The sequence below is a fragment of the Scardinius erythrophthalmus genome (assembly GCF_964197995.2).
Source record: "Scardinius erythrophthalmus genome assembly, chromosome: 19".
Taxonomy (NCBI): domain Eukaryota; kingdom Metazoa; phylum Chordata; class Actinopteri; order Cypriniformes; family Leuciscidae; genus Scardinius; species Scardinius erythrophthalmus.
Window position 1 is genome coordinate 16,422,101 of NC_138239.1, and position 23,935 is coordinate 16,446,035.

At 37.1% G+C, this 23,935-nt stretch overlaps 3 protein-coding genes across 4 annotated transcripts in view; 1 reads left to right on the top strand and 2 right to left on the bottom strand.

The window, feature by feature from the left end:
• Positions 1 to 1,093: 1,093 nt before the first annotated feature.
• Positions 1,094 to 8,490, bottom strand: qrsl1 (glutaminyl-tRNA amidotransferase subunit QRSL1). Its single transcript, XM_081393772.1, has 11 exons — positions 8,400 to 8,490; positions 7,952 to 8,111; positions 7,772 to 7,870; positions 7,577 to 7,673; positions 7,249 to 7,410; positions 5,815 to 5,990; positions 5,618 to 5,730; positions 4,919 to 5,111; positions 4,627 to 4,744; positions 3,167 to 3,372; positions 1,094 to 2,829 (listed from the first exon to the last, which is right to left on the bottom strand). Exons 1-11 carry the CDS (start codon positions 8,448 to 8,450, stop codon positions 2,612 to 2,614), a joined length of 1,593 nt encoding a protein of 530 aa, XP_081249898.1. The 5' UTR covers positions 8,451 to 8,490; the 3' UTR covers positions 1,094 to 2,611.
• Positions 8,406 to 15,954, top strand: rtn4ip1 (reticulon 4 interacting protein 1). The gene is made up of 9 exons (XM_081393774.1): positions 8,406 to 8,955; positions 9,522 to 9,673; positions 9,785 to 9,853; positions 10,016 to 10,140; positions 10,968 to 11,016; positions 11,192 to 11,328; positions 11,417 to 11,600; positions 13,085 to 13,177; positions 15,752 to 15,954. Exons 1-9 carry the CDS (start codon positions 8,724 to 8,726, stop codon positions 15,872 to 15,874), a joined length of 1,164 nt encoding a protein of 387 aa, XP_081249900.1. The 5' UTR covers positions 8,406 to 8,723; the 3' UTR covers positions 15,875 to 15,954.
• A 150-nt stretch (positions 15,955 to 16,104) lies between these two features.
• Positions 16,105 to 23,935, bottom strand: part of crybg1a (crystallin beta-gamma domain containing 1a) — a 44,916-nt gene continuing 37,085 nt past the window's right edge. For both annotated transcript variants that reach the window (XM_081393760.1, XM_081393761.1), the window contains 9 exons: positions 22,653 to 22,779; positions 22,503 to 22,532; positions 22,022 to 22,134; positions 21,768 to 21,900; positions 21,070 to 21,209; positions 20,797 to 20,920; positions 20,201 to 20,359; positions 19,933 to 20,095; positions 16,105 to 18,079 (listed from right to left, as the gene is read on the bottom strand). In XM_081393760.1, coding sequence (XP_081249886.1) covers positions 17,991 to 18,079; positions 19,933 to 20,095; positions 20,201 to 20,359; positions 20,797 to 20,920; positions 21,070 to 21,209; positions 21,768 to 21,900; positions 22,022 to 22,134; positions 22,503 to 22,532; positions 22,653 to 22,779 — 1,078 coding nt within the window. In that variant the 3' untranslated portion in view covers positions 16,105 to 17,990. The remainder of the gene's footprint in view (positions 18,080 to 19,932; positions 20,096 to 20,200; positions 20,360 to 20,796; positions 20,921 to 21,069; positions 21,210 to 21,767; positions 21,901 to 22,021; positions 22,135 to 22,502; positions 22,533 to 22,652; positions 22,780 to 23,935) is intronic.

Here is a 23,935-nt window from a genome sequence, read left to right on the forward strand (position 1 = left end):
TTAGCAAAAAAATGGTCCATTATCTATAGCGTAGCAATGTATGAAGCCCACATGTACGGATTTTGCCTGCAAAATTTGACCAAGCAACGAAACATGTGACTGCACTGCACCTTTCCTGGAGAGGAAGCAGAGCTTATCGGTTCTGTTAAACCTCCCTATAGGGTCACCATGGTGTTCTGACCAGCTACGCTGTTTTCATATTTCCATAATTGACATATTACTTGTATTTGGACATATTATTAGGCATGACACAAGCACTGAAGTGATGACTAGAGATATTACAACACTGATGTCATTGATGGAAGTTATTTTTGTTTCAGCCTATTGAAACTAAGGATCTAATTTGAGACTGTTTGAGAAAAGAAGTGCAAAAAAGCAACGAGACATGGTAAAACTGTCAAAGAGAGTTGCTTAAAGTCACCATTAAATCAAAATTGAAAATTCTTTTTTTAATGGAATATTGCAGTATATATTCTAAATGATTTAACTGTGCACATAATGTTTTGCCCCCATAACCTTTAATCAAAATAAATTCCCCTCTTCTCTTCTTTGATAACACGTTTTTTGGCACAAGGGCGGGACAACCTGTCACTCACATGACATCATGACAACGGCAAACCACAACAATCCAATCAATTCTAAATGGAAAAAAAGTCCTGCCCTACATTGTTTCTTGTTTGAGAAGCGTTTACACTCGGACATACGTCACAATAGGTCACGTTTCACGTGAGTTGTGAAAATGACGTGATCTAGGACCTTTATAAAAGACTGAAAGTCCTTGTGTTCATCCATGTAAAATTTAATATAGGGTTTACCCTGACTAATTAATGTGCGGTGACATCACATTTACCGTTGTTCGTTGAATTTTGAAGGGGCAAAATCCAGTCATTTCAATTGAAATCCATGTCATCTAGAATTTAATGTGAAGGCAATTGGTGTACGCCAATTGTACAACAAAAAGTTGTTCAATTAAATTCACTGCACAGACCAACAGAAAGCTCGTTTCTTTGAAAGTGACTTCTTTTGTGTGTGTGGTCACAGATGGTGGAATGAAATGGTTAAATGGAAATAAGTGCACTTCTTCACTGACTAAATTAGATACACCAGCTTCCTCTGATGCTGCTGAGATAATCACATCAAGTTTTAATGAAATAAAGAGCACACTTCCAGCACTAATCAAAAAGATACCACTAATCAAGAATGAATGATTCCAGCTTCTTCATACAATACACAACATTAAGCTTTGTCCAAGGATAAATCTATAATTCACATTCTTTCATTTGTGTGAAGATGCTGTTTATCAGTGTTGAATATGATTGTGATTATACAATTCAACACACTATTTTGTTAACTTAACCATCTTAATGTAAGAACAGAACAAAAAAAAGTTTCACAACACAATTTGTGATGTGCTGGAGAGACAATAATTCAAGGCCAGCTCCCTTTATTCAGTTAATAATCTTAGCCATAAAAAGAAACTATAAATAACGACTTCATACTCAAGACATAACTGAAGCTCATTTCCGGCCAAAGTACCTATGTATTGTCATACGTTAGAAACAGGATGTGTGCACTTTCATGGAATGGTTAAACAGCACCGCATCTGCGGTTTGCTTGCAAACTTCTGCTTTGGTTGTGGCACAAGCTGAATTCAATGTGGTTCTGTTGGAGACCTGCAACCATTCTCTTTGAATACAAGTTATTTTACAAGCTTGCCCTTATTGTCTGATTGTATAAATGAGAATTATTTTACCTTCACTCCAGTTTTTCCTAACTGATTTATTTTTATGCTTTCACAATATCTGAAAAGTAACCACAGCTGCACTATAAGGATTGCAGTGGGTCATTTTTAAGATCACAGTAAGTTTCCGAATGTCGTGAAGGTGAAAGATTCCCAAAGGCACGTTTCGCAACCAGCTCAAGTTGTTCACATGATTTTGCCGGGTTGACCAACAGAAAGCTGCTTTCTTTGAGTGAATTCTGTCTGAGATCTGGTCTATACATCGCTACACTACTGACAAAACATTTTTTGCCAGTGAAATTTTGCCAAAATGTGACACGTTTCCTGATGACGATATTCCTCATTAATAATAAAAAAAGAACTAGCTTAAAACAGCTGTTTTTAATCTCATATAGATTTAAAAATACAGCGTGGCAAAAAACTACGTGTTGTGTGTATGTGAGTTTATATGTTTATAACATAATGCTATTTAATTCAATTAAATGATCACATATATTTGATTTATTAAAATTGGAATCTTTTTCCCAAATACGGTTTACACTTTATTGTCTCCATAACGTTTGACAAATAAAATATTGTTATAAAATAAAAAAATAGAGATATTGAGATATTTGCATTTTTATCTTTTATCAGCAGTGGTGAATTGAATTCAGTGGCTCCATTTATGCCAATCCTGCAGAATAAATGTCACTTGAATTTTGAGAAGCAAAGGAGAATGAATGATGCAGCCCAAAGTCCAAAATAGAGACTCATATAGATCCAGTGTGCTGTTACAGCTTTTGCTGTACATTCTACAACAAATATTCTCACTTCATATTAAATTACACCGTCAAAGGTTTCATCTCTACCAGTTCAGTCTTTGTGTTTTGGTTATAATCCTACTGTATGTGTCCTTTCTCTGACTGATTGGTCCAGCTCTCTCTTATTCGAGTCTTCATGAAAACGGACCGATGGGAAGTTGAGTTGTTGCTCCATCCAGTGGGCTACTGTCAACAACTTCCAGTCCTGTAGTGTCTGACCAATCAGCTGCAGGCCAATGGGAAGACCTCGGGGTGAAAGGGCTGTTGGCACTGTCACAGCAGGCACACCTGTGGAGGAAATACATATTAACAAGGATACATTTTGGCTTAGAAAAATATCACAAGAAGATGGATGGACTTTGGATTTGTTAGTTCATTGACCCATTAAACTCAGCTGTGAGTTTGTTTATACTGCTTCAGGAGACAACCCTGCTGTACTCAGAGGTCATTTAGCTGGAGTTCACACGTCCTTGACGATTGTTGTGATCACGCAAAACTCCCTGATTGACCTCAAAACAGGTGATAAACAAACCACATCTGCACAGGTAAAGCCAGATATGGACATGCAGCACCTCTATGGAATCTCAGGAGTAATTTCTCTCTCATATCCACTTCCTGTGCATACCTGCCATGTTGACAGGCTGGGTGAAGACATCCTCCTGAGCACTGCGTGTTCGGTTGTCTTCCTGTATGAAGTCAGAGTAGCGGGCTGCATCGCTCAGCGTTGTGGGCGTGAGGAGAACGTCTATGCCAGAGCGGAACACGGTTTCAAAATCTTCAGTGATAAGACGACGGGTTTGCTGAGCCTTCACAAAGTAACGCTCATAATTCCTGCGAAGACAGGCGTGAAGATTTGAAACGCTGATATCTGTAACCATTCTATGAGAGCAAAACCAAGGCAAAGCTGCATTAAAACACATTAATTATTTATTTTAGGAATAATAATGATTCATTAATTTATTAATTATTTGTACAGTAGGGTTGGATTGATACCATTTTTTTTTTTTTTTTGCAAATCAAAATTGCACCATGGTAACATTTTGGAAGAGCTACTTTTTTTGTACCAGTAGGCCTATATAGTGCCAACCTTCAATGTTCTGAATATTGAAAAATTCTGTATAAGTGATTAACATTTCTTTTTTGGGATGCAGTTTCCTAACAAAAAAAGTGCAGCCCATGTGTTAATAAGAATAACTTTTGCAGGTAGCTAAGACTCAAATTGGGAACTAATGCACACTACCGTTCAATAGTTTGGCATCGGTAAGATTTTGAAAGAAGTCTCTTGTGCTCACCAAGACTGCATTTATTTGATCAAAAATACAGTAAAAACTACAGAGCCTCTAAAGGGACTTGGTGATGGAAAAAATATGAGATGGGAGGAAAAAATATATTTCAATGGTTTTGCATTCCAAACGCAAACATTTTGCGAGAGCATTGCAAAAGCATTGACATAATTTTTCCTCTCATCTCATATTTTTTCCACCACCATGTCCCTTTAGGGGCTCCATAAAAAAACAGTAAGAGTGTGAAATATTTGTACAATTAAAAAAAACTGCTCTCTGTTTTAATATATTTTAAAACGTAATTTATTCCTGCAATGGCAAAGCTGAATTTTAAGCAGCCATTACTCCAGTCATCAGTGTCACATGATACGGAAATAATTCTAATATGCTGATTTGGTGCTTAAGAAACGTTTCTTTTTATCATTAACATTCTTATCAATGTTGAAAATAGTTGTGCTGTTTAATATTTTTGCGGAAACTGTGATACAGTTTCATTTCAGGAAACATTACTAAATAGAATTATTTGAAATTGTAATTTTTGATCAGTTTAATGCATCTTTGCTGAATAAAATTATTAATTTCTTTAAAAAAAACAAAACAAATCGTACTGACCCCAAACTTTTAAACTTAACTATAATGTCAATGATCATGTAGTACCGATGCATTAGTAGAAACTAAGCAAGTGAGCAAATTTGTGCATCTTTAAATAGAGTGTGCATGAGAGGGGCTATACAGACTATGAATAAAGTAAAAGTGTTAAACGGATCTGAGACAGTTGTGGTTCTGTTTTTGAGGCTCTCACGATTTCAGTAAGAAGTAGTTCCCTGAGAGGATTCTTCTGCGGACCACATTATTGAAGCCTTCATGTCGTGTGGTGGCGTACATTGCATCTGTGGAGCTGTCAACTGCACTGCGATGGCCTGAAGAGAAAAAGGGACAATTAAAAAAACTAAAAAAAAACTTTCAAAACTCAAATGGAGATGTACATTTTTTTTTTTTGTAATTGTAGCTTTAAAAGTAACACCTACATTTTAAACCCATCATGTAGGTCTAATTGTTATGTGATGGTTTTGGAAATGTTAGGCTTTAAATACCGTATTCAAGCCCATCGAAACGTGCCATGTTTGATGCAACCTCACAGCAACATAGGACGTGGTAACAGACGATGGAGTGCTGCGTGTGTGGGAGAGATACTTCTTGTACCCGCGCCCCTGCCTGCTCAAACATGGCTGCGACTCGACTCCACTGGGCCAGAGTGTCCTTAGACAGGCCCGGAGCATGATATTCCTAACATCATAGAAACTCTATTACAATATCATACAAACATAACTGAATCTTACAATCAAATTTATTTCACCCCAAAAATCTGAAAAAAAAAGAAACGTTTTGCATTGTGATAGTATTACGACAGTTAAACATATTTTGCCCCATATTCTCATTACAGTCGTAAGAAATAAACATAATGCAGTAAAGTCCATTTCATTACTGTATTACAGTAATCCTTCCTGGACACAATTATGTTTTTATTTAAAGCAGCATAAATTTAATTTAAAGGAAGTAATCACTATTGTGATAAATACTTAACATTTTAATTTACAAATTTACTATGCAAATTAAGTATTTTTTTACATTTCAATTACATAATAAATATATATTTACATTTTTTATATATGTATATGGTAAGATAATTTGTCCAACTTTACAAACAATGCTTGTTTGAATATTTGAGTTACTTCTGCTGTTAACTACACTGAGCTGCTGTCACCCAGCGAATGGTCTGAATGCAGCTTTACCTTTGGTATGCCAACACATATGTCTCTAATGTCAAAGTGTTCAGGAAGGCTAGGTGGGGTGTCGGGTGCCTGGACAGTTGTTGAGTCTCTCTCATCTCGGCCCTGCAGAATCCCTGAAAAACAAATCCCCCAAAAACGTAAAGTACAAATTTAAATCAGTGACTCTCTCATATGTTAATGAACGAAAGATCTCCTACTCAAGACAGTGGCAGCATCATGGACACTCCTGGTCATGATTCCCGGCACGTCCATTGAGTTGACCAGAGGGATGAGGCCGTGACGAGAGAGTAAGCCGTAAGAGGGTTTCAGAGCCACGACCCCACATAGAGAACCAGGGTTTCGTGTAGAGCCTCCTGTATCAGATCCCAAGGCTCTAAGAGAAATTTTATTTTGAATGAATTCTAACAATGCATGAACATGAACAAACGTGAAAGAGGCTCAGGACAGTTGACGGGCCAGTGTTGCATCGTCCCAAAAGTTTAAGCCTTGACAATATTCAAGATGATGCGAAAGGGAGCTCATTTTCTTGCATGCTGTGTGGAAAGTTTAGTGTGCGCAAACATCCGTAGCACGCGCCCTTGAAAGCCGCGTCTTAGAGAGCTCAGTTTAGTATTTGCACGCTGTCTTGCACTTGAGCAGACAAATTCAAAATTTTATGTAAAAAAAAAAGCAAGAATCCTAGTAAACATAGTCAGCTATGTCTTAAGTGAACCATACGTAAACAGTTGAGAAAGTAAACGCATGTGTTTCCGTATAGCTTATTAGATCCATGGCATGCATAAGTCTTAAAGTGACAGCAGCCTAATATTCCTGCTGTCCGTTTTTAATGTTAATCAAACAACAAAGGACAAAGAAAAAAAATCACTCACTGGTCTTGACTAAATAACTTTTGTAACTTTAATAAGGATGTTTAAGTTTAATTTATACAGTGAAGACTATGCAGTGTTATTTTACATTTGCTTACTTTATCAAATTTCTGTACCTGAAAACTACTGTCAGCCCTACCTGAAAAACCTGAAAAGCACAGTTTCACAGTATCTTTGTTACATTTTATTTATTTTGTGCTTTTGCTTGTAATTTGTTTTTATTTTACTACTGACTGTTTACTTGTCTTTAATGTTTTAAATTTATATTTATTGTAGCTAGTAGTTTTAGTTGTGGTATTGAAATTGGAATAGGAAATTGTGAATTTTCACTAGTATCTAAAGTTTTGAAGTTACCGGCCCTCGGCAGGTGTGGCAAAGAGATAGTTTTAGGCCCATACACATTCTAAATGAAGCCTTATGTATAATGTGTTTCTGGTACACTCACCCCCTGCACATGAACATCTATTACCTAACTAATTAAATGCAGAGTATTAAACTGCTAAATAAATACATTATGATCAATTAGTCACTTATAAAGTGTCAGAAAGATCAAAAGAGGAAATGAGTTATGTCTACATCTGTTCTGAAATGAATGCTAAAATATTAGATAATATAATATATTGTTTCAGATATACAGAGAACTATTCCTCTGCTTTCATCTGGGAGCACCTGCTCAAACATGTGAACTGGGCTTTATGAACATGCTTTTGAATATTGAAGCGAATGCTGTAGTATGCAGAATTATATGGAGAGTTTTACACTCACAGGAAGCTGCTGAGAGAAGCCACTGCCGCTGCACTACCTCCTGAACTTCCTCCTGCGATTGCCCAATCAGAATCCGGATCTTCTTTGCTCTGTTCACGGTATTGGGTTGCATAGCTCCATGGGTTACGAACTGGACCGAACACCCCATCCGCACTGCCAGATCTTAAGAGAGAGAGAGACAGAGGAAATGCTCAGACTTGCAGAGCAGACTCAATCTGTTTAATCTATTCAATTATGTACATTATCATTGCTGAAAAAACAAAACATTCATATATCTTACTGAGCCCAAACTTTTAAAAAGCAGTGTAGGTGCACACTTGGATCTTACCCCATTGCGAACTCGTCTAAATTAGTTTTTCCAACAAGAACTGCTCCTTGATCCAGCAGCTTCTGCACAACTGTAGCATTGAATGGAGGAATGTAACCTACAAATCCAAACAGACTAAATGTAAACCGCTCACAAATCACCAGTGACACCGTAAAGGTGTCTATGCTTCAATCTTGTTATTGTATTTTAGCTGACCTTTAAGCATGTTTGAAGCACAGGTGGTCTCGATGTTATCCGTGCAGAAGTTGTCTTTTACAGAGAAGGGAATGCCGTCCAGAGGACCAAGAGGTTTGCCTTACAAGAAAAAACATAGAGCACAAGGAAATTATTATTCAGCCATGAATTAAATATACATTTTATGTGACACATACATACCTGTGCTGAGCCTAATGTCTGCTCTCTGTGCTTGTTCCATGGCTGTCTCCTCTGTAATGGTGATATAAGCATTCAGGTAACGTGTCCTTTGTATTTGGTTGATGCACTTTTTGCAGAGCTCGGTGGCAGACACTCTTCCATCCCTCAGTGCCTGGGACACCTGTAGTAGGCAGACAATGAGGGTTTATATTTTAGTAGGTAATTATATAAATGCATGTATCTGAATATTAAGCTAAAAGCTCATTACACTCATAGCTACTGCTATGCTGATCTTAGAAGGTCTACCAGCTGTGGCAGACTGCTTTATAGGCTGAATTTAGAAGGATTTTGAATTGAAACATTAAGTAACACAGTGCCAAGAAAAACAGCGCGGTGAATCCTTATAAAGTTCAATTCTTGGCTACAACTAAGCGATATAAATTCATTTAAGGTTAAAGTAAGCACAGACCTCTCTAATGGACAGGCCGAGCATCGCTGTTACTGCACTGGAGGCTGACATGACACTTTCTGTTGACCCCGCTGACGTTCCATCACCTCTACTCTCTGATTGGTCAATCGAAAAGCAATGTGTCTTTTGATTGGTTCAGTTCGTCGTGTGAAAGTTCACCGGAGTGTTTTGACTTTGCAGGACAAGAGACGCGCTTTTGCTGAACTTGTGACTGTGTAATCAAGCTCTAATATGTTTTATTCCTAATCGATGAAGGGCTTATGAGACTGTAAGAAATATCCTCGGGAGGAGAGCCCTGGAATATTTTTTTATGATTGATCAATCATGCTCATGTGTAGACGGTGGTTGGTGTGCTCGCTGAGGGGTCAGTATAGGAGCTTCAGCTTCTCAGCCTCCCGCAGGACTGTGATGCCCGCATGGGTCATCGACAAATACGGGAACAACGAGGTGTTGCGGTTCACTAAGAACGCGGCGCTTCCGATCATCCACTATCCCAATGAAGTGATCGTGAAGGTGCACGCTGCGGGTATAAACCCCATCGACATCAGTATGAGGGGTATGTGACCATCACATCACTTAATGATATCATTGTGTTTATAGCATGTGTCATTTCTATTGTGTAGAATGATTATAGTAGGCATCTTACATGGTTCAGAAAAGTTTGTCACTTTCAGATATGACATAAGTAAGCGAGGGACAAATGACCACCACCAGAAAAAGTTTGACTTTGAACTGTAGCATGCAATATCATAATTGTGAATTGCTTAGTCATTATGACCAGTCATTAGTGGTGCTTGCTAAATATCACCATGTTACAGTCAGTTAGAATTAGTATTTTATGTGTTATTTGATATTTTAAATGGTTTATATGCATACATGTACATAGTTTTACTTTTAGTAATGTTAGCACTTCAACTTAAACGTTTTATTTCATCATCAGCTTTACACCATCTTGCCTAAATGCAAAGTCAAAACCACACCACTTTATTGTGTTATTGTGAAAGGATGAGTCACAAGGCCTGTTGGGACCAGCCTGACTGGGTCTTTAACGTCATTAATTAAACAATAAACATGTATTTCAGTTTATAGTGTACTAAATAAAGTCATTTATGTTTCCTATAGGTGGTTATGGAGCAGCTACTATGGCCATGAAACGTGATCCACTGAACATAAACCAGGCAGGCAGTGAGTTTCCTTTAATCCTGGGGCGGGATGTATCTGGAGAGATCATGGAATGTGGCCTGGATGTAAACTACTTTAAACCAGGAGATCAGGTGCTCTATTCAGTTATTATTCTATATAATATCATCAACTGAATGATCAACTGTATGATATTATATACACAATGTCCAATAATTACCCTAAAGTATGTTTTTCTCTGTTAGGTGTGGGCCGCTGTCCCTCCATGGAAGCAGGGCGGCCTGGCAGAGTTTGTAGTGCTTAGTGCCAATGAGGTAATATTTAATTTCATGTTTTGTTGTATAAACGGATAAAAGCATTCATTCACATGTAGAGAACAGTACAGCAGTTTTGACACGTCACATGACAATTGTTGTCCTTTAGATAATTAAATCACTCCTACGTAGAGAAGTTCATTGTTCATCTCTGTGATTTAGGTGTCCCATAAGCCCAAATCACTCAGGCATGTTGAAGCAGCATCCATCCCGTATGTGGCTGCAACGGCCTGGTCTGCCATCGTCAACACCGGTGGCTTGAACAAAGACAACTGTGCTAAGAAACGGCAAGTACTTGTTTGTTCAGGTTCATCTTTCAGTGATTGTACCACATTGTCCGTTGCTCCTGTTGAGGCGAGTGGGAGTAGGTCTTCGTTTCGCCCAGTTATTAGGCTTATCTCACATAGAATCATATTTTTGATTTATGGTGAACAATTCTATATGTGTATATATATGAAGAGTTCAGATGCAAAAGCCTCTAAGTGCCATCTGAAATTTTCTTCTAGAATGATCTTTTTGATCAAGCTTGTATATTTAAATTCAGTAATTTCACTTAAATGGCAATGAAAATTACCGATTAATTGTCATTTAAGTGAAATTACTGAACTTAAATATACGAGCTTGATAAAAATGATCATTCCATAAGAAGATTTCAGATGGCACTTTTGCATCTGAACTCTTCATATCATGACTCCTTTAAACAAAAAATATTTGTTCCTTTCTGCTTTTTGCTTTGTCTTGTTCTGTATCTACTAGTTTCATTTCCAGCCTTATTTTTTCTGTTAATAATGCCCTCATAGTATTAACTGAATTAGCATGTACACAAATTAGATTAGGCATCTCAAAACAAATTACATAATGACATTAATTACCACATTGAAGCATGTATTTACAAATTTGCTACATTATTTAGCAGATCATTCTTATTTAAAGACAACCGTACTTTATATGCTGAAAGTTCTTCTTTGCTTTCGACCCTGTGATCTCAGCAACACTTGAACACAACAACGGTGATTTCAAATAATTCATACCTATGTTAGAGGCTTAGATGAATCATAATAGATGTGCAGTTGTTTAAGACTGGCTGTAATGGAACTATCCTTTCCTCATACAGCGTTCTGATCCTGGGAGGATCAGGAGGAGTGGGGACCTTTGCTATACAGGTGATGATGATAATTCTTTGCATGTAAGATTTATTTATCATTTTTCATAATTTAAAACATTTTTTGGAAATAATTTCAAATTAGTTAATAAGTAATAAAACACATAATCATTTGTGTATAACACCACTGTATAATTGACATTTTGATTAAGATGTTGCTTTTTACTTCTCTACAGATGATAAAGGCCTGGGGCGCCCATGTGACTGTAACGTGTTCCCAGAATGCAGAGCGGCTGGTGAGAGATCTGGGTGCTGATGATGTCGTGGACTACACTGCTGGACCGGTTGAAAAGCAACTACAGACTTTAGAAAAGTTCGTTTTTGGGCAACCAGTCAGTGACTTTTTATGGAACTTGTGATGGAAGTTGAGTTTATATCTTTTGTCTCTTTCTCTCTTTTAGGTTTGATTTGATTTTAGACAATATCGGTGGTGAAACTGAGAAATGGGCACTAGATCTTCTGAAACCCTGGAATGGTGCTAAATATGTTACTCTATTAACACCGTTCCTGCGTAACACAGACCAACTGGGCCTAGCAGACGGGATGATGCAGTCTGGAGTCACCATAGGATGCAAAGTGCTGAAGGTAGAGACTTCCTGTCCATGTGCTGGTGAAAAACATCTAGAAATCTAGCTTCTTCTGGCACAGAGGTTTGAACTCCGGTTCATCAATTTATAACCATGACCTTTCAAACAGATGTATGTGTGGGTGAATTAATAGCTTGTATGAATCACTTAATTTTCATAAAAACATCGAGAGACTTCATCTCTTATGCTCATCAAGGCTGCATTAATGTGTTCATAAATACAGTAAAACAGTAATATTGTGAAAAATAACTGTTTTCTATTGTAATATATTTTAAAATGTCATTTATTCCTGTAATGGCAAGGCTGAATTTTCAGCATCATTACTCCAGTCTTCAGAGTCACATGATCCTTCAGAAATCAGAAACAGTTATGCTGTCTTTAATATTTTTGATGAATAGAAAGTACAAAAGAACAGTATTCATTTGAAATAGCAAGCTTTTGTAACATAATATATATCTTTTAGTGTTTTTTTTTAACAATTTAATGCATCCGTGGTGAATAAGTGTTCTTTCAAAACAGTTTGAATACTGCAGTATGTAGATAATTTTTTTGTGGTTAGTCTGACTCTGAACACTGTTCTTGCAGAGGTTCATGTTTCAGGAAATCCACACCACTGAATTTCAGCAGGAAATCGACACCCCTGTTCTGCTTTTCTGCCAACCCACAGAAGAAATTCAGTGGAAGCAAGAACATCTCTACAAAGTCATATGATCAATGTCACAAATCTACTTGATCGAATATTGATCTAGAAATTATTATAGCATTTCATTATCAAATACTCTTTCATTTCACTGCTATGACCCATTATTGCTTTACACCACCTTGTCCTGTGGTGTAGGAAAAGAAGTGATCTAATGAATGATAATATACTGATCCAGAATGAAGGAGTGTAGAAGTGTCAGGAACCTAAACCTGATTACCTGACATCATTTCATTCGTTAGTCAAGTTATAAGTCAAGTCAAGTCAAGTAATCTTCATTTATATAGCGCTTTTAACAATGTAGATTGTTTCAAAGCAGCTTTACAGAGATAAGCGTATAATTTAAGGTAACAGAGATTGTTTTGGCTTTATAGCGGTTCTTTAATAAAGTTATTTTCCAGCTAAGGTTAGTTATGATTGATTCGCTTCCGTCACAACAATCATTTGTTATTAAATTAGGGGCCGCTAAGACGACACCATTCTCTCTACAAAGACTTTAAGCGCGAACCTGTGAGAAACACTGATGGCGGTCACATGCGCATTAAGAATTGGTTCTATAGTTATGTGCGTTTGAATATATGTGCACAGGTTTGGAATTCCCAACAAACCAAGCCTAAACAAAGTACTGGTGTTTCCTTATAATTTTTGATACAGAATTTTATTTGATTTTATCAATTCAGGGTAGATACGTGAATTGAGTTTCCCAACGACGCTTTATCTGTAGAGTGGATAAATGTGGAGGTAGAAGATTGCTCAGTACTAATTCTCTCTCTCTTTCTCAGCACCTCAGGAAAGGAGTGCACTACCGCTGGGGTTTCTTTGCCCCAAGTGGCTCAACGCTGGACGAGATCAGTGAAATGGTTGATTCTGGAAAGGTACATCAGACTGAGTGTATTTGATGTGTGTGAGACTGAAAAATGCTGCCTCTGCAGGCAGGTAGGAGGGCAACAAGCCATGTTGGAATCCAATGATCATATCACATCCTGTCTAGTCTCGCGTAGCCAGACCTTCAGACTGACGGCTGAAGGTCTGGAATTCATAGCAGCTTTCTTCGGCCAAGGCCCGCCCATAAGGCCGTTTGACCGACATGTCAAACAACCAATTACAGTTCGTTTCGTTCAGCGTCACGTTTCGGGGCGTGGAAATGTCCCCACAACAACAGACCGGCGTGCAACAAGTCAGTCAGCATAGAAAATCAAAGAAGGAGAAGAAAACAAGTAGTAAGTCATTGATCTTCCATAATAGATAGGAGGGGACACACAACTAGTAAAATTGGATCTGCTGGGAATCCTTCTAAATGCTGACAAAGGGTCGGCCAGGCTTGGAAAATAATACTCTTCCCAAATCCCGTCGGCAAACAGGCTAAAATATCTCTTTTTGTCTCCACTAAGTGCCTCAAACAAAACTCCTGGACATCTCTTAAAGAGTCTATGCCGTGAACCTCGCATACTTTTGAGAATCCTACGTTTAGCTGATCTTGATAAATGCTCATTGTCACTCATGTAAACACAACAGTTTTTCTTCCGCAATCACACGTCTGCGCTTTGTTTCCCGGCGGACCGAAAATAAACGCGACACTCGCGCCCCCCGGAAATCCGATAAAATTCAACCAATCAGATGACGACTTCGACATTCCTGAAGTGTTTCCAGTTAAGTGTACCATATGCATCAGACGTTTAGCCAACATTCCGTGGGCGTGACGTCTGAGGCTGAGACTACATCCTGTCTAACTCTGATTTTTGGAAGGCAGCATAGATGTATCCTTCGCTGCCTTTGATATCCCACTATCCTGTGCTTTCTATTCCGTGACAGTTGAGCTAAAAAAATAAAGATGGCATCTGACAGTTGCAGTGGTCAGTTGTTTTTGACCAACACTTTCCACTTTTGATGTCATTTCTAGTGAGAAATTAGTATTGCAGTAATTAAATATTTGCTTAGTTATCTCCAAAGCTCTCTATTTTGCTGTAGTTCATTAAACCCTTACGCTTCCTCAATCTGAAATCAGTTTTGTGAGGTATCTTCATGCGCACATTCACACTGCCTACAAAGTCATCGCCTAATAGGGCAGCGAGGCAACAAGTCAGCCACCTAAGCTTTCTCCTTCCCATATCTTCTTCAGTCAGTTCTCTTAACTGTCAGCTTGTATACGTGATTCTCAGTTGTGGCACTTTGTTCGCACTGACGGTGATTAGCAGCAACTGTAACTCAACTAAACATATAAATAAAATAAATAGCATCTACTTTCCCCTGCAGATTTGAACTTTTAGCAGGAAGAAAAATGATTCCATGTCAAAATAGAATGACATCTTAACTTTACCAGCATCTTTACCATCTGTAATCACAGTTGCATATTTATTTAAGTCGTTTGTGGTTTGCTTGAACACAGAAATAAGACAGAACAGTCATCATGCGCTTGTGTTATCACAACTTGACTGTTCCATGGCGGGAAAAACAGTATGAAGGGCCACCGCCCTCACGATAGATGTCAGATATAGCAGACACTGCACCAGACATAAACACAAGACAGACGCGTCATTGAAAGAGAAGTTATGGAGCTCTGGGATTTATGAATTTAATATCAGACATTAAAGAAGAGAAAGAAACCAAAAAGAACATGATTAAAGTTACCGTTATTTGAATATATCCTTTAAACTTTAATGCTAATCAGCATTTAAGGGAGCTTTTTCTATATTGGAAAGCATAAAAACATTTTTTTAAAGTTAGAAACTTGTCGCATCTAAGTAAAAATACATAGTGATTCAGAGAACAACAGACAGGAAATGTATCTCATCTTATTTCCTTTAAAGCATTGTGGTGTTGTGCCTGCATGTTCTGTTTGTTTGCTAACCAGGCATGTTTATATTTTCACTCTCAACTAACAAGATTGTGGTCAGTGAGGGTTAGTTTAGATAAGATATTCTCCTTTAAAGTTCATGAGAATACGGTGAGATATATAAATATATATATTTATAATTCTTTAAAAACATTTATACAAAATAATACTTGGCCCGACTTTTGGTCTGATTTTTAAGTTACCTGTGTTGGAAGTTTAATTTATTTATTTGTTCTTTTTAGTGGTTATTCTTATTGTAATTATAATGAATCACTTGACCTTTGATAATGAGTTCAGCAGATCATATATTTTTTCCATAAACTCTTTACAGAGACAGACAGTTCCGGTAGCAAATCGTGCTCAAGGGCATGATGGTGAAGACAAGAGCTTAAAACTTGTGTGGGTCAAACCAGCAACTTTCTGTTTACTTGCTCAGAATACTAATCTCTACACCACATCAACACCACAACTAAACTACAACACCCACTATGACTCTAGCATCAACTAATGCAGTACAAGCGCACTTGATTTTCAGGCTTTTATATGAATTTTCAGTGAACCTGTAGGTGTTATTTAAAGTTACTTTTAACTTTTGTGATCTGTTGTGTCGTTGTAGGTCCGTCCCGTGGTGGAGGAAGTGTTCTCGTTTGCTAAGGTGCCTCAAGCCTTTCAGAAAGTAGAGCACGATCATGCTCGTGGCAAAACTGTGGTGTCCATCACTGAGGACCAGAAAGAGTGACTATGGCAACCAAAAACCTACTTAAGCTGTTAAACCTGGCACTTTTTTTAATGTCCGTTGAATTAAAAACATTTATCTAATGGCTAGTGTCTTTATTTTGCATTACAAAATGAGTATTGTGTATATATAGTATATAAAAAATATATTAGTATATATAAAAAGTCTCTTGTTCATTATTTCAAATATATACATTGCTCGTCTTATTCATAAACAACTTGAAAAGCCAAACAAACAATAAAAATGTTTTATTGTATATGTAACAGTATATTTAGGAAATCATGAACATAAAAACGCTAAAACAGATGACTAAACATAGATATATAGAAAATGTACACACACAAAACCAACTATCAAAAAACTTTATAAAAGAAAATGGAGAGACAGAAAATACTATGAGAACAGAACAGATGATCAAGGATCAGCTGCCTTTCCAATAAATGTGAGTATGTGAACAGGATTGAACTGATGCCAGATCAGCACGAATAGAAGGAAATGTTATAGAATTGTGCAATGGTGTTTCTTTTTCTGTTTCTTTTTGCTGATTTAGCAGAATAGTCTCACATGTTAAACACTACAGCAACTGTAAAATAGTGTGAGTAAACATTCAGTGACTTTGAATGGCATATAAATGTTGCCTTACATTCAGTGAAGTCTGTAATACCTGGAGAAAACTATCCATTTGTATTCTGATTCCTCTCAACAGAAGTGGCTCATCTGGTGCAGGAGCCCTTGAAAGTATGTCATTTAAAAAGTGCAAATTTTACTTATGAGAGATTAGTTCTGAAGCCAGGTTGTTTTGAACCAGTAAATGTGATTAATCACTCCGTAGCCACAAGAAAATGATGTCATGACTGCTGATAGCACATGAACACGCACAAGCCCTACTAGTGAACATCCTGAGATGTGACGAAGTTGAGATGTTAAAAACATTTTTAGAGCCCTCAAAAAATAAGGCACTAGTAAAATATCTACTATACTATAATGAAATATCTACGATTTATGTAATTCTTACAAAAAAATAATTTAGTCAATACAATAGAGCTTTTTGCCCCATTAAGCAATCTAACTAGCAAAAAAAATGAACAAGGCCACCTAAAATGCAGCTACGTACAAATCTTAATGCTATTGCACCCCCTTTGGTAATATCATTGCATTGCAAGCAGGTCAGTTATTTGTGTTGCCGGGTCAACAACTAAAAAGTACTAGCACAAAAGAGTGGGTGCGTCTCATTCAGTTTCCGAGGTCATGAATCAGTATATCGTGTACACAAATTCGGGCACTGGAAAAGACAGTAAGGACCCTTGCTCACTACACATTGGGACATTAATGACTATTGCCTGTGACATGACAACATCCTCATTGTAGAACATCACTACTGGTATTTATGAACAACAGCAGAACTGATATCTTAATCTGATATCTTTTTTTAATGTTAACGTACAGTCTTATAAATTCTTTGCTTGTTACATATACGTGCACCATTTCAGCCGTAGATTACAAACATTAGTTTAATTATGTTCATTACCTGTCTAGCGATGTAATTTATGCTGAAATATAATTAAATAATGGTTTGTATCTTTAAAAACATCTATCTCGTGTCATTATGTGTAGTGAGTTGGCTCGCATGATTTATGTTTTGCGCTTCAGAACTTCTGTTAGTGAGCATTGATGCTCCCTGGTTTTCATGATGCATTGTGGGACGTTTTAGGGAGCGAACGTTTCAGTGCACTTTAAGTATTTTGCTATTGAGACAGCTTTTAAAATGGCTGACTCCCTGATCAGTGCCCTGACTACTGAACTAGGGAGCTGATTGAGACGCATCCAGTGAAACTGTGGCAGGTCTTTTTAATGGCCTTGATGTAGTCGATGAACTTCATTGAATGTCCAAAGACACATCACTCATTTAGAGACTGTAATGTAGATGGGTGATTTCAAAAGATTCAGTCCCCAACACATTCTCATCTTGGGATAACAATCCATCAGTAAGAGAGACTCGTCAAGAGTAATTTTTGGGGGTTAAGATTCCCATCATCTTGAAGACTCAGAACAGCCTCAGATCTTTTAGGGGTTCTGCTGAACATCAGGAGTAACAGAATTGGTCTCTGTGACTCAAGCACTAAAGGATTTCCACTGTCCATCTCTGGTTGTTTTTCTGCTCATCAAAGGTGTTAAGAATCACCTGGTTTTTATCATACTGTTGGCCACCTGGATGAAGAATAGATTAAGAAGGTCAAATACTTCAAGATTTTAACAAGTACTAACTTTACTTTAAAATAAATCCTAATAAAAAACATATCATAGTTATCATAGTACACACAAAAATATTAAGCAGCACAACTGTTTTCAACATTGATAATAAGAAAATGTTTTTTTTTTAGCACCAAATCAGCATCAAAAGGATCATGTGACTGAAGACCGGACTAATGTCTGCTGAAAATTCAGCGTTGCCATTACTGGAATAATATAAAAAATAAAATAAAAAAGTAAATAATATTAATAATAATAATAATAATATATATATATATATTAGGGCTGTCAAACGATTAATCGCGAATAATCGCATCCAAAATAAAAGTTTGTTTTTACATAATACATGTGTGTGTACGGTACATAATTATTTTCTATATATAAATACACACACATGCATGTATATATATTTATATTATATATAATTTATTTTATATATAAATAATTTATATATAAATAACACATTTTCTTAACTATATATATGCATGTGTGTGTATTTATATATAAAAAATAATTATACTCCGTACACAGACATAAATTATGTAAACAAACTTTTATTTTGGATGCGATTAATCGCGATTAATCATTTGACAGCCCTAATATATATAATATATATATATATATATATATATATATATATATATATATATATATATATATATATATATATATATATATATATATATTCAATAATAGAAAACTGTATTTTAAAACATTTAAAACGTCTTACTGACCGCCAAACTGTTGAACAGTAGTGTACGTGTATTTTATAGATGCTTTACATTTACATTATTGCTGTGAGAAATGCAAGATGATACAAATTGTGAAATGGCAGGATAAGGTTCTCAGCCAATCAGATTTGAGAACCAGAACTAAGTGTTATATGTGTGTGTGTGTGTGTGTGTGAATATATAATATATACTTTTGCCTTGGCCATTTCAGTGCTAATTCAAGACTGATGAGTGATTTAACGTGTTCCACATTAAGTGACCACTAGATGGCAGCACGGCTACTGCTGAGCTGACTGAAGTCAGGGTGGAGCTCAGGTTACAGTAATTTGAATCACAAACAGCCTCATTCTGGATTCAGACAAACAAAAGGAGCCATACAGCAGTGATCTTTCATCAGAGACTACCGTCTCAGTCCAAATAAATAATTTATCCTCATCTTACTTCTTGTTTGATGTCCTGATCTCCTTATGCTTTACATGTAAAAAATACAAATTGTTTCCTTTAAAAACATACATACAAATGTTTTATCAGTGACTTCTAATTAATTGTGGTGGCTGAATAAGGATAAAAAAAAATTATAGATAGAGTAAAGATGGCACACATTTCTAGCCGAAGAAATAATTTAGTGACTAGGCAACTCACATTGACCATAGAACCTTTAAAACTTTATGAATTATATCTTTTTATATATTATAACAATATATGCATTTTAATTCTATTCATATTTTACTATAATACTTTTCGGAATATTTTAAGCATTTAGATTGCACAGATTCTTTGCCTCTGACAGGATGTTGTGGTATGTATGAGAGGGTCAGTGTAGTTGCCCAAGCAGATCGAGCACAGTTGCTAATAGAAATATCACACAGGTATGATGTGACATTAGAATGTGTCATCAGTAAGAGATTATGAGCTCATCAGTGGAGGGTGCAGTTTTCTTACTGACAGATACACACACACACACACACACACACACGCCCTATGTGCATGTGAATGTTTCTCTGTTTGTTTCATTCCAACCTTTCTGTTTCATTTCTTTTCATTCTGTCTTTCTTATTTCAAGCATATGCAAGTACTGACCTTTGACCTCCAGCACAAGGTCGGGCTTGAAGTTGTTGCGAATTATTCCGTCTCCCGTGATGCTCCAGAACTGGTTGTCTTTGCCTGGTTCAGGTGAGACATTCAACCTGCAACCTGCCATCACCACACCTCCAGACGTCTCCACACAACAGTCCTCTACCATCTGAGGAGCAAGAGAGAAAGATGCTGGTCATGATCGGTAAACAGAGCCCTAACAGAGATCACACGTGTACTCGATGTACACCGTGTTGATCAAAGTCTCGAGTACCTTGCAGCGCAGTAGTCCGTTCTCATAGACCCAAATCTGCTCTGGACCACCAGATTCCTCCAGCACTTGAACCCGGAGCAGCTTGATATCATCCAGGGGTCCAGACAGAGACATCAAGCAGCCTGTCTCTGCACAACGCAGCCGGAAATAAACGCGTTTCTATTGAGAAAGACAGAAGATACATGGTTGTGTTTGAATGATTAAATTAGCTACAAGAGAACTACTGTTGATAAAGATTGACTAAATCTTCTTTCATAAACTCCACTAAACTGTTTTATTAAGCCATTATGGGGATTACTGATCTTGTTTTGGATTTACTGGAGTATGTGCACATGTTATAAATGTGTTCGGTTTGCCCTGCCTTCATATGTGCTGTTCCCAAATTATTAACTCTCACGCCTAAGAGCAAAACTATCCAAACTATCCCGTCTGAACACATACATAGTAAATCATAAGTAATAATGCTTTGAGATGCTTCTGAGAACTAGCAATGTGCTAAAGTACTTGTTGGATTGTCTGAACAACTAGATGGTCATAGTTTGCCATCTCCAACTCTATAAGATGATCTCTAGTAGAGATGTGCTGGTGTTTTATACCTGTAGTAATGGACGAAGAGAGCCAATCTGCTCCCAGCCGCTGAACTTCTGCCAATCACCGATCTCGCTGGGATGGAGCAGGACCTGACGACCACGGAAGTTGCTGTATTCATACAACACCCAGCTGACAACAAAGGTAAATCAATTACTTTTACATTATTTTCACATCCAAATTCATCATAAATGAGACTAAATATCACTAACTAAGGTTTTTCTACATCCACAATGAAATCAGATTGAGTCTGAGCTTTAAATGGGCCAGAAACCACTCACATTCCTCCATTGACCAATAGAGAGTTGACCCGCCCATCAATGCCAGCCAGAGAAAGGTTCAAAACGCCCTCTGTCAGAACTATTTTACGCCCTCTGAAGCCGGATTTGCAGAAAAGTGTGATGGAGGGTATAGAAAACTCCTGAGGTAGACAGAGAAACAAAGAACGTGTTTATTAAATAAAAATCCAATGATTTAGTCACAGAAACCTTGGTCAGATTAGGCGGTGAGACTGTATTTAATATGACATGACTGAAAACAAGGCTGTCCCTGGAACTGAATATGTTGTACTGTTGTGTACCTGGGTTTCTTTCAGCTAACAAAACACTGACTATACTGTATAACAAATTCTTTAGAAATATTTCCTGTCAGCATTTTCATTTTGCGTCACCACAAACATGATACATATTTAATATATGTTTTTGACATTAGACTTTTTTTTTTCAAATTCATTGTAGATATTGTTTCCAAGAGCATTGTTCTTGTTATTACAACAAATTCACATCTCTTTGATAAATGATTAATGTTTAAATCTAAATGTTGGCAAGGGTCAAAAATACATGTACATGACCAATGAAAGTAATTTGTTGTTGCAAGGCAGCCCTCGTCTGGCACATCCTCACAGCCTCATTTTCAGTCGGACCAAATTGAGTATTAATCTGACAAGCCTAGGGACTCCTGTCATCTTTCCAGTACTCACATGTCCTACACTGTGGAGAGAGCTGATTTTGCAATCTGAGTTGAGTAAACCCATAGCCTCAGGATTGGGGTATTCTCCTTCCTCCAGTACATACATGTTATCAGTGAACTGTGGGCCGTCGAACACCACCCAGCTGCAAGCACAGACATGCACAGAGAAATGTATCATTATTTTCAAACACTATCCTATCCTGTTGATTATTTTGAGAAAAGTCCTCTTGGATTTTCTTTGATAGCACTGAACTGGGTTCATACCTCCCAGCCAAAACCTTGCAGGACATGGGCATGAAGCCCTCTGTCAGGAATGCCACACTTTCATCTAAGGCCTGTACTGTTCCCTGGAACCCCAGCTCAGTGAACAACTGCACCTGAGAACCAACAAGAGGCAGAGAGTTTAATCAAAACATCACATTAATGATGCTTCAGAGAAGTTGCTTTTTAATCTAAACTAAAAATAAATCTAGCTGACTAGAATAACAAGGTCTTCACAGTTCAAATTAGGCCTGCCTGGAATCTGTCCGCAGAACTCAGAATGTCAATGCCTGTCATTCACAAAGCATCTTGCTGCATGTTCATTTAAAAAATATTCTAATTTGATAATTTTTTCACTGGCCAATAAGAGTTTAATGTCAGCTCCAATTAATTCATATCTGATTAATTCATTCAGATTCACATGTATAGCATGTGCAGATTCCATGTGGAACAATAACAATTTGTGCATGTCCATTAAACTCACCTTATATCTGGACAGTCCTTCAGCCTGATTCTGAGACAGAAAAATAAAATATAAGATGCCATGGGAATACAAACACCAGCATGGTTTTATTAAATAACAATGTAACTGTAACATTGAACAAATAGGGCAGATATTGCAGAAAATGATTACCAAAACCACATGCTGAAGAGACAAGATCCTGAAGTTGTGTGCTCCCCAATCCTCTGGACTGCCGTAGAGACCCTTCTCTAAAACATACAGCTCGCCTGAGAAGTGTTCCTTCTCGAATGCTATCCACCTGTTCAGTCAGATGTTAGAGAATTTCACTGACAGGCTTACTTTGTAACCCACCAGACCTGGGGCCTGATGCAAAAACATTGCGTACGCACAAAAAAGGCATTGAAATGTGTGTATGCAATTCTTCATGCACATATCAGGATTTATAAAAAATAAACTTAAGAGTAAATATGTGTGCACTGTCCACACACTCCAATCTAGACCATGCGTATGCACTCTTTAAGGACAGCGAAGCGTGTTAGGCGCATGATAATTAATCGCATGAAATTGCAGAACTCATGTTCTGAGAAAATATTTCTCGCGAGAACAATGATTAATGATGCATATTTTCGTTTGGTGGTAAAAAGGTCCATTGGCCGGTTTAAAAAGGTCCGATGACAATACTGTACAACCACTGCTGCACGGAGGTGTGCTGTTGATGTTGTGTGCAGGCAAAAACAATTGTATTCGAAGATTTGCATGTTGTTGTTTTTTTAAATGACGCACTGAGACAGACAATTGTATTTACACTGAAAAAATAAATGGGCCTATCTGTTTCCATTACAAATATACTGTATAAACATCCTAAAAATATGTTTACCTTATAGGCAAAATTGCATACATTTGATTTGTATAAAACAATTAAAAATACTATTTGGCCAGTGGAAAATAATGAAAATAACTCTTCTCTGAAAACTTTGTCTGAAAAGTATTTTATATAATTTAGTTTTAACAGATTTTTTTTTTATAAAGCAAGAAAAGGATACTAAATGATTTTTAGCAATGTAATGTGATGGCAGAAATGGCATATTTTCTTAATGTCTTGCACTGTTAAACATGGTTTAACATGGATTGGAATATGCATACGGAAATTATATGCAGATAAGGATATGCATAGTAAAACTAGGCATCGTAAGCTCCATACATGGTTATTTCGGGGAGGAAACAGGGTGGAGATGCATATACGCACATGCATACACGCATCTTCTGCTGACTGGGTTTTATAAAGGGAATTTTGTGCAGGTTCTGCTTATGAACGCTACCTAAAGTTTATATACATGAGGCCCCTGATATCTGTAATATGGACCACATTGACATCCACAAAACTCACAATTTGCCACAAATTTCACATCCAATAAGGAAAATATGGACAGTTGAATGAATCAGTCTCAGACAGT

Excerpts from the sequence above, each read along its gene's own strand:
- qrsl1 (XM_081393772.1), bottom strand. The coding sequence starts at position 8,450 with ATGTCAGCCTCCAGTGCAGTAACAGCGATGCTCGGCCTGTCCATTAGA. Across the intron at positions 5,731-5,814 it reads TGATGCTGCCACTGTCTTGA|GGATTCTGCAGGGCCGAGAT; the intron begins GTAGGAGATCTT and ends TTTGTTTTTCAG. Across the intron at positions 4,745-4,918 it reads TTTCGATGGGCTTGAATACG|GCCATCGCAGTGCAGTTGAC; the intron begins GTATTTAAAGCC and ends TTTTCTCTTCAG.
- rtn4ip1 (XM_081393774.1), top strand. The coding sequence starts at position 8,724 with ATGCTCATGTGTAGACGGTGGTTGGTGTGCTCGCTGAGGGGTCAGTAT. Across the intron at positions 8,956-9,521 it reads CATCGACATCAGTATGAGGG|GTGGTTATGGAGCAGCTACT; the intron begins GTATGTGACCAT and ends TGTTTCCTATAG. Across the intron at positions 11,329-11,416 it reads CAACTACAGACTTTAGAAAA|GTTTGATTTGATTTTAGACA; the intron begins GTTCGTTTTTGG and ends TCTCTCTTTTAG.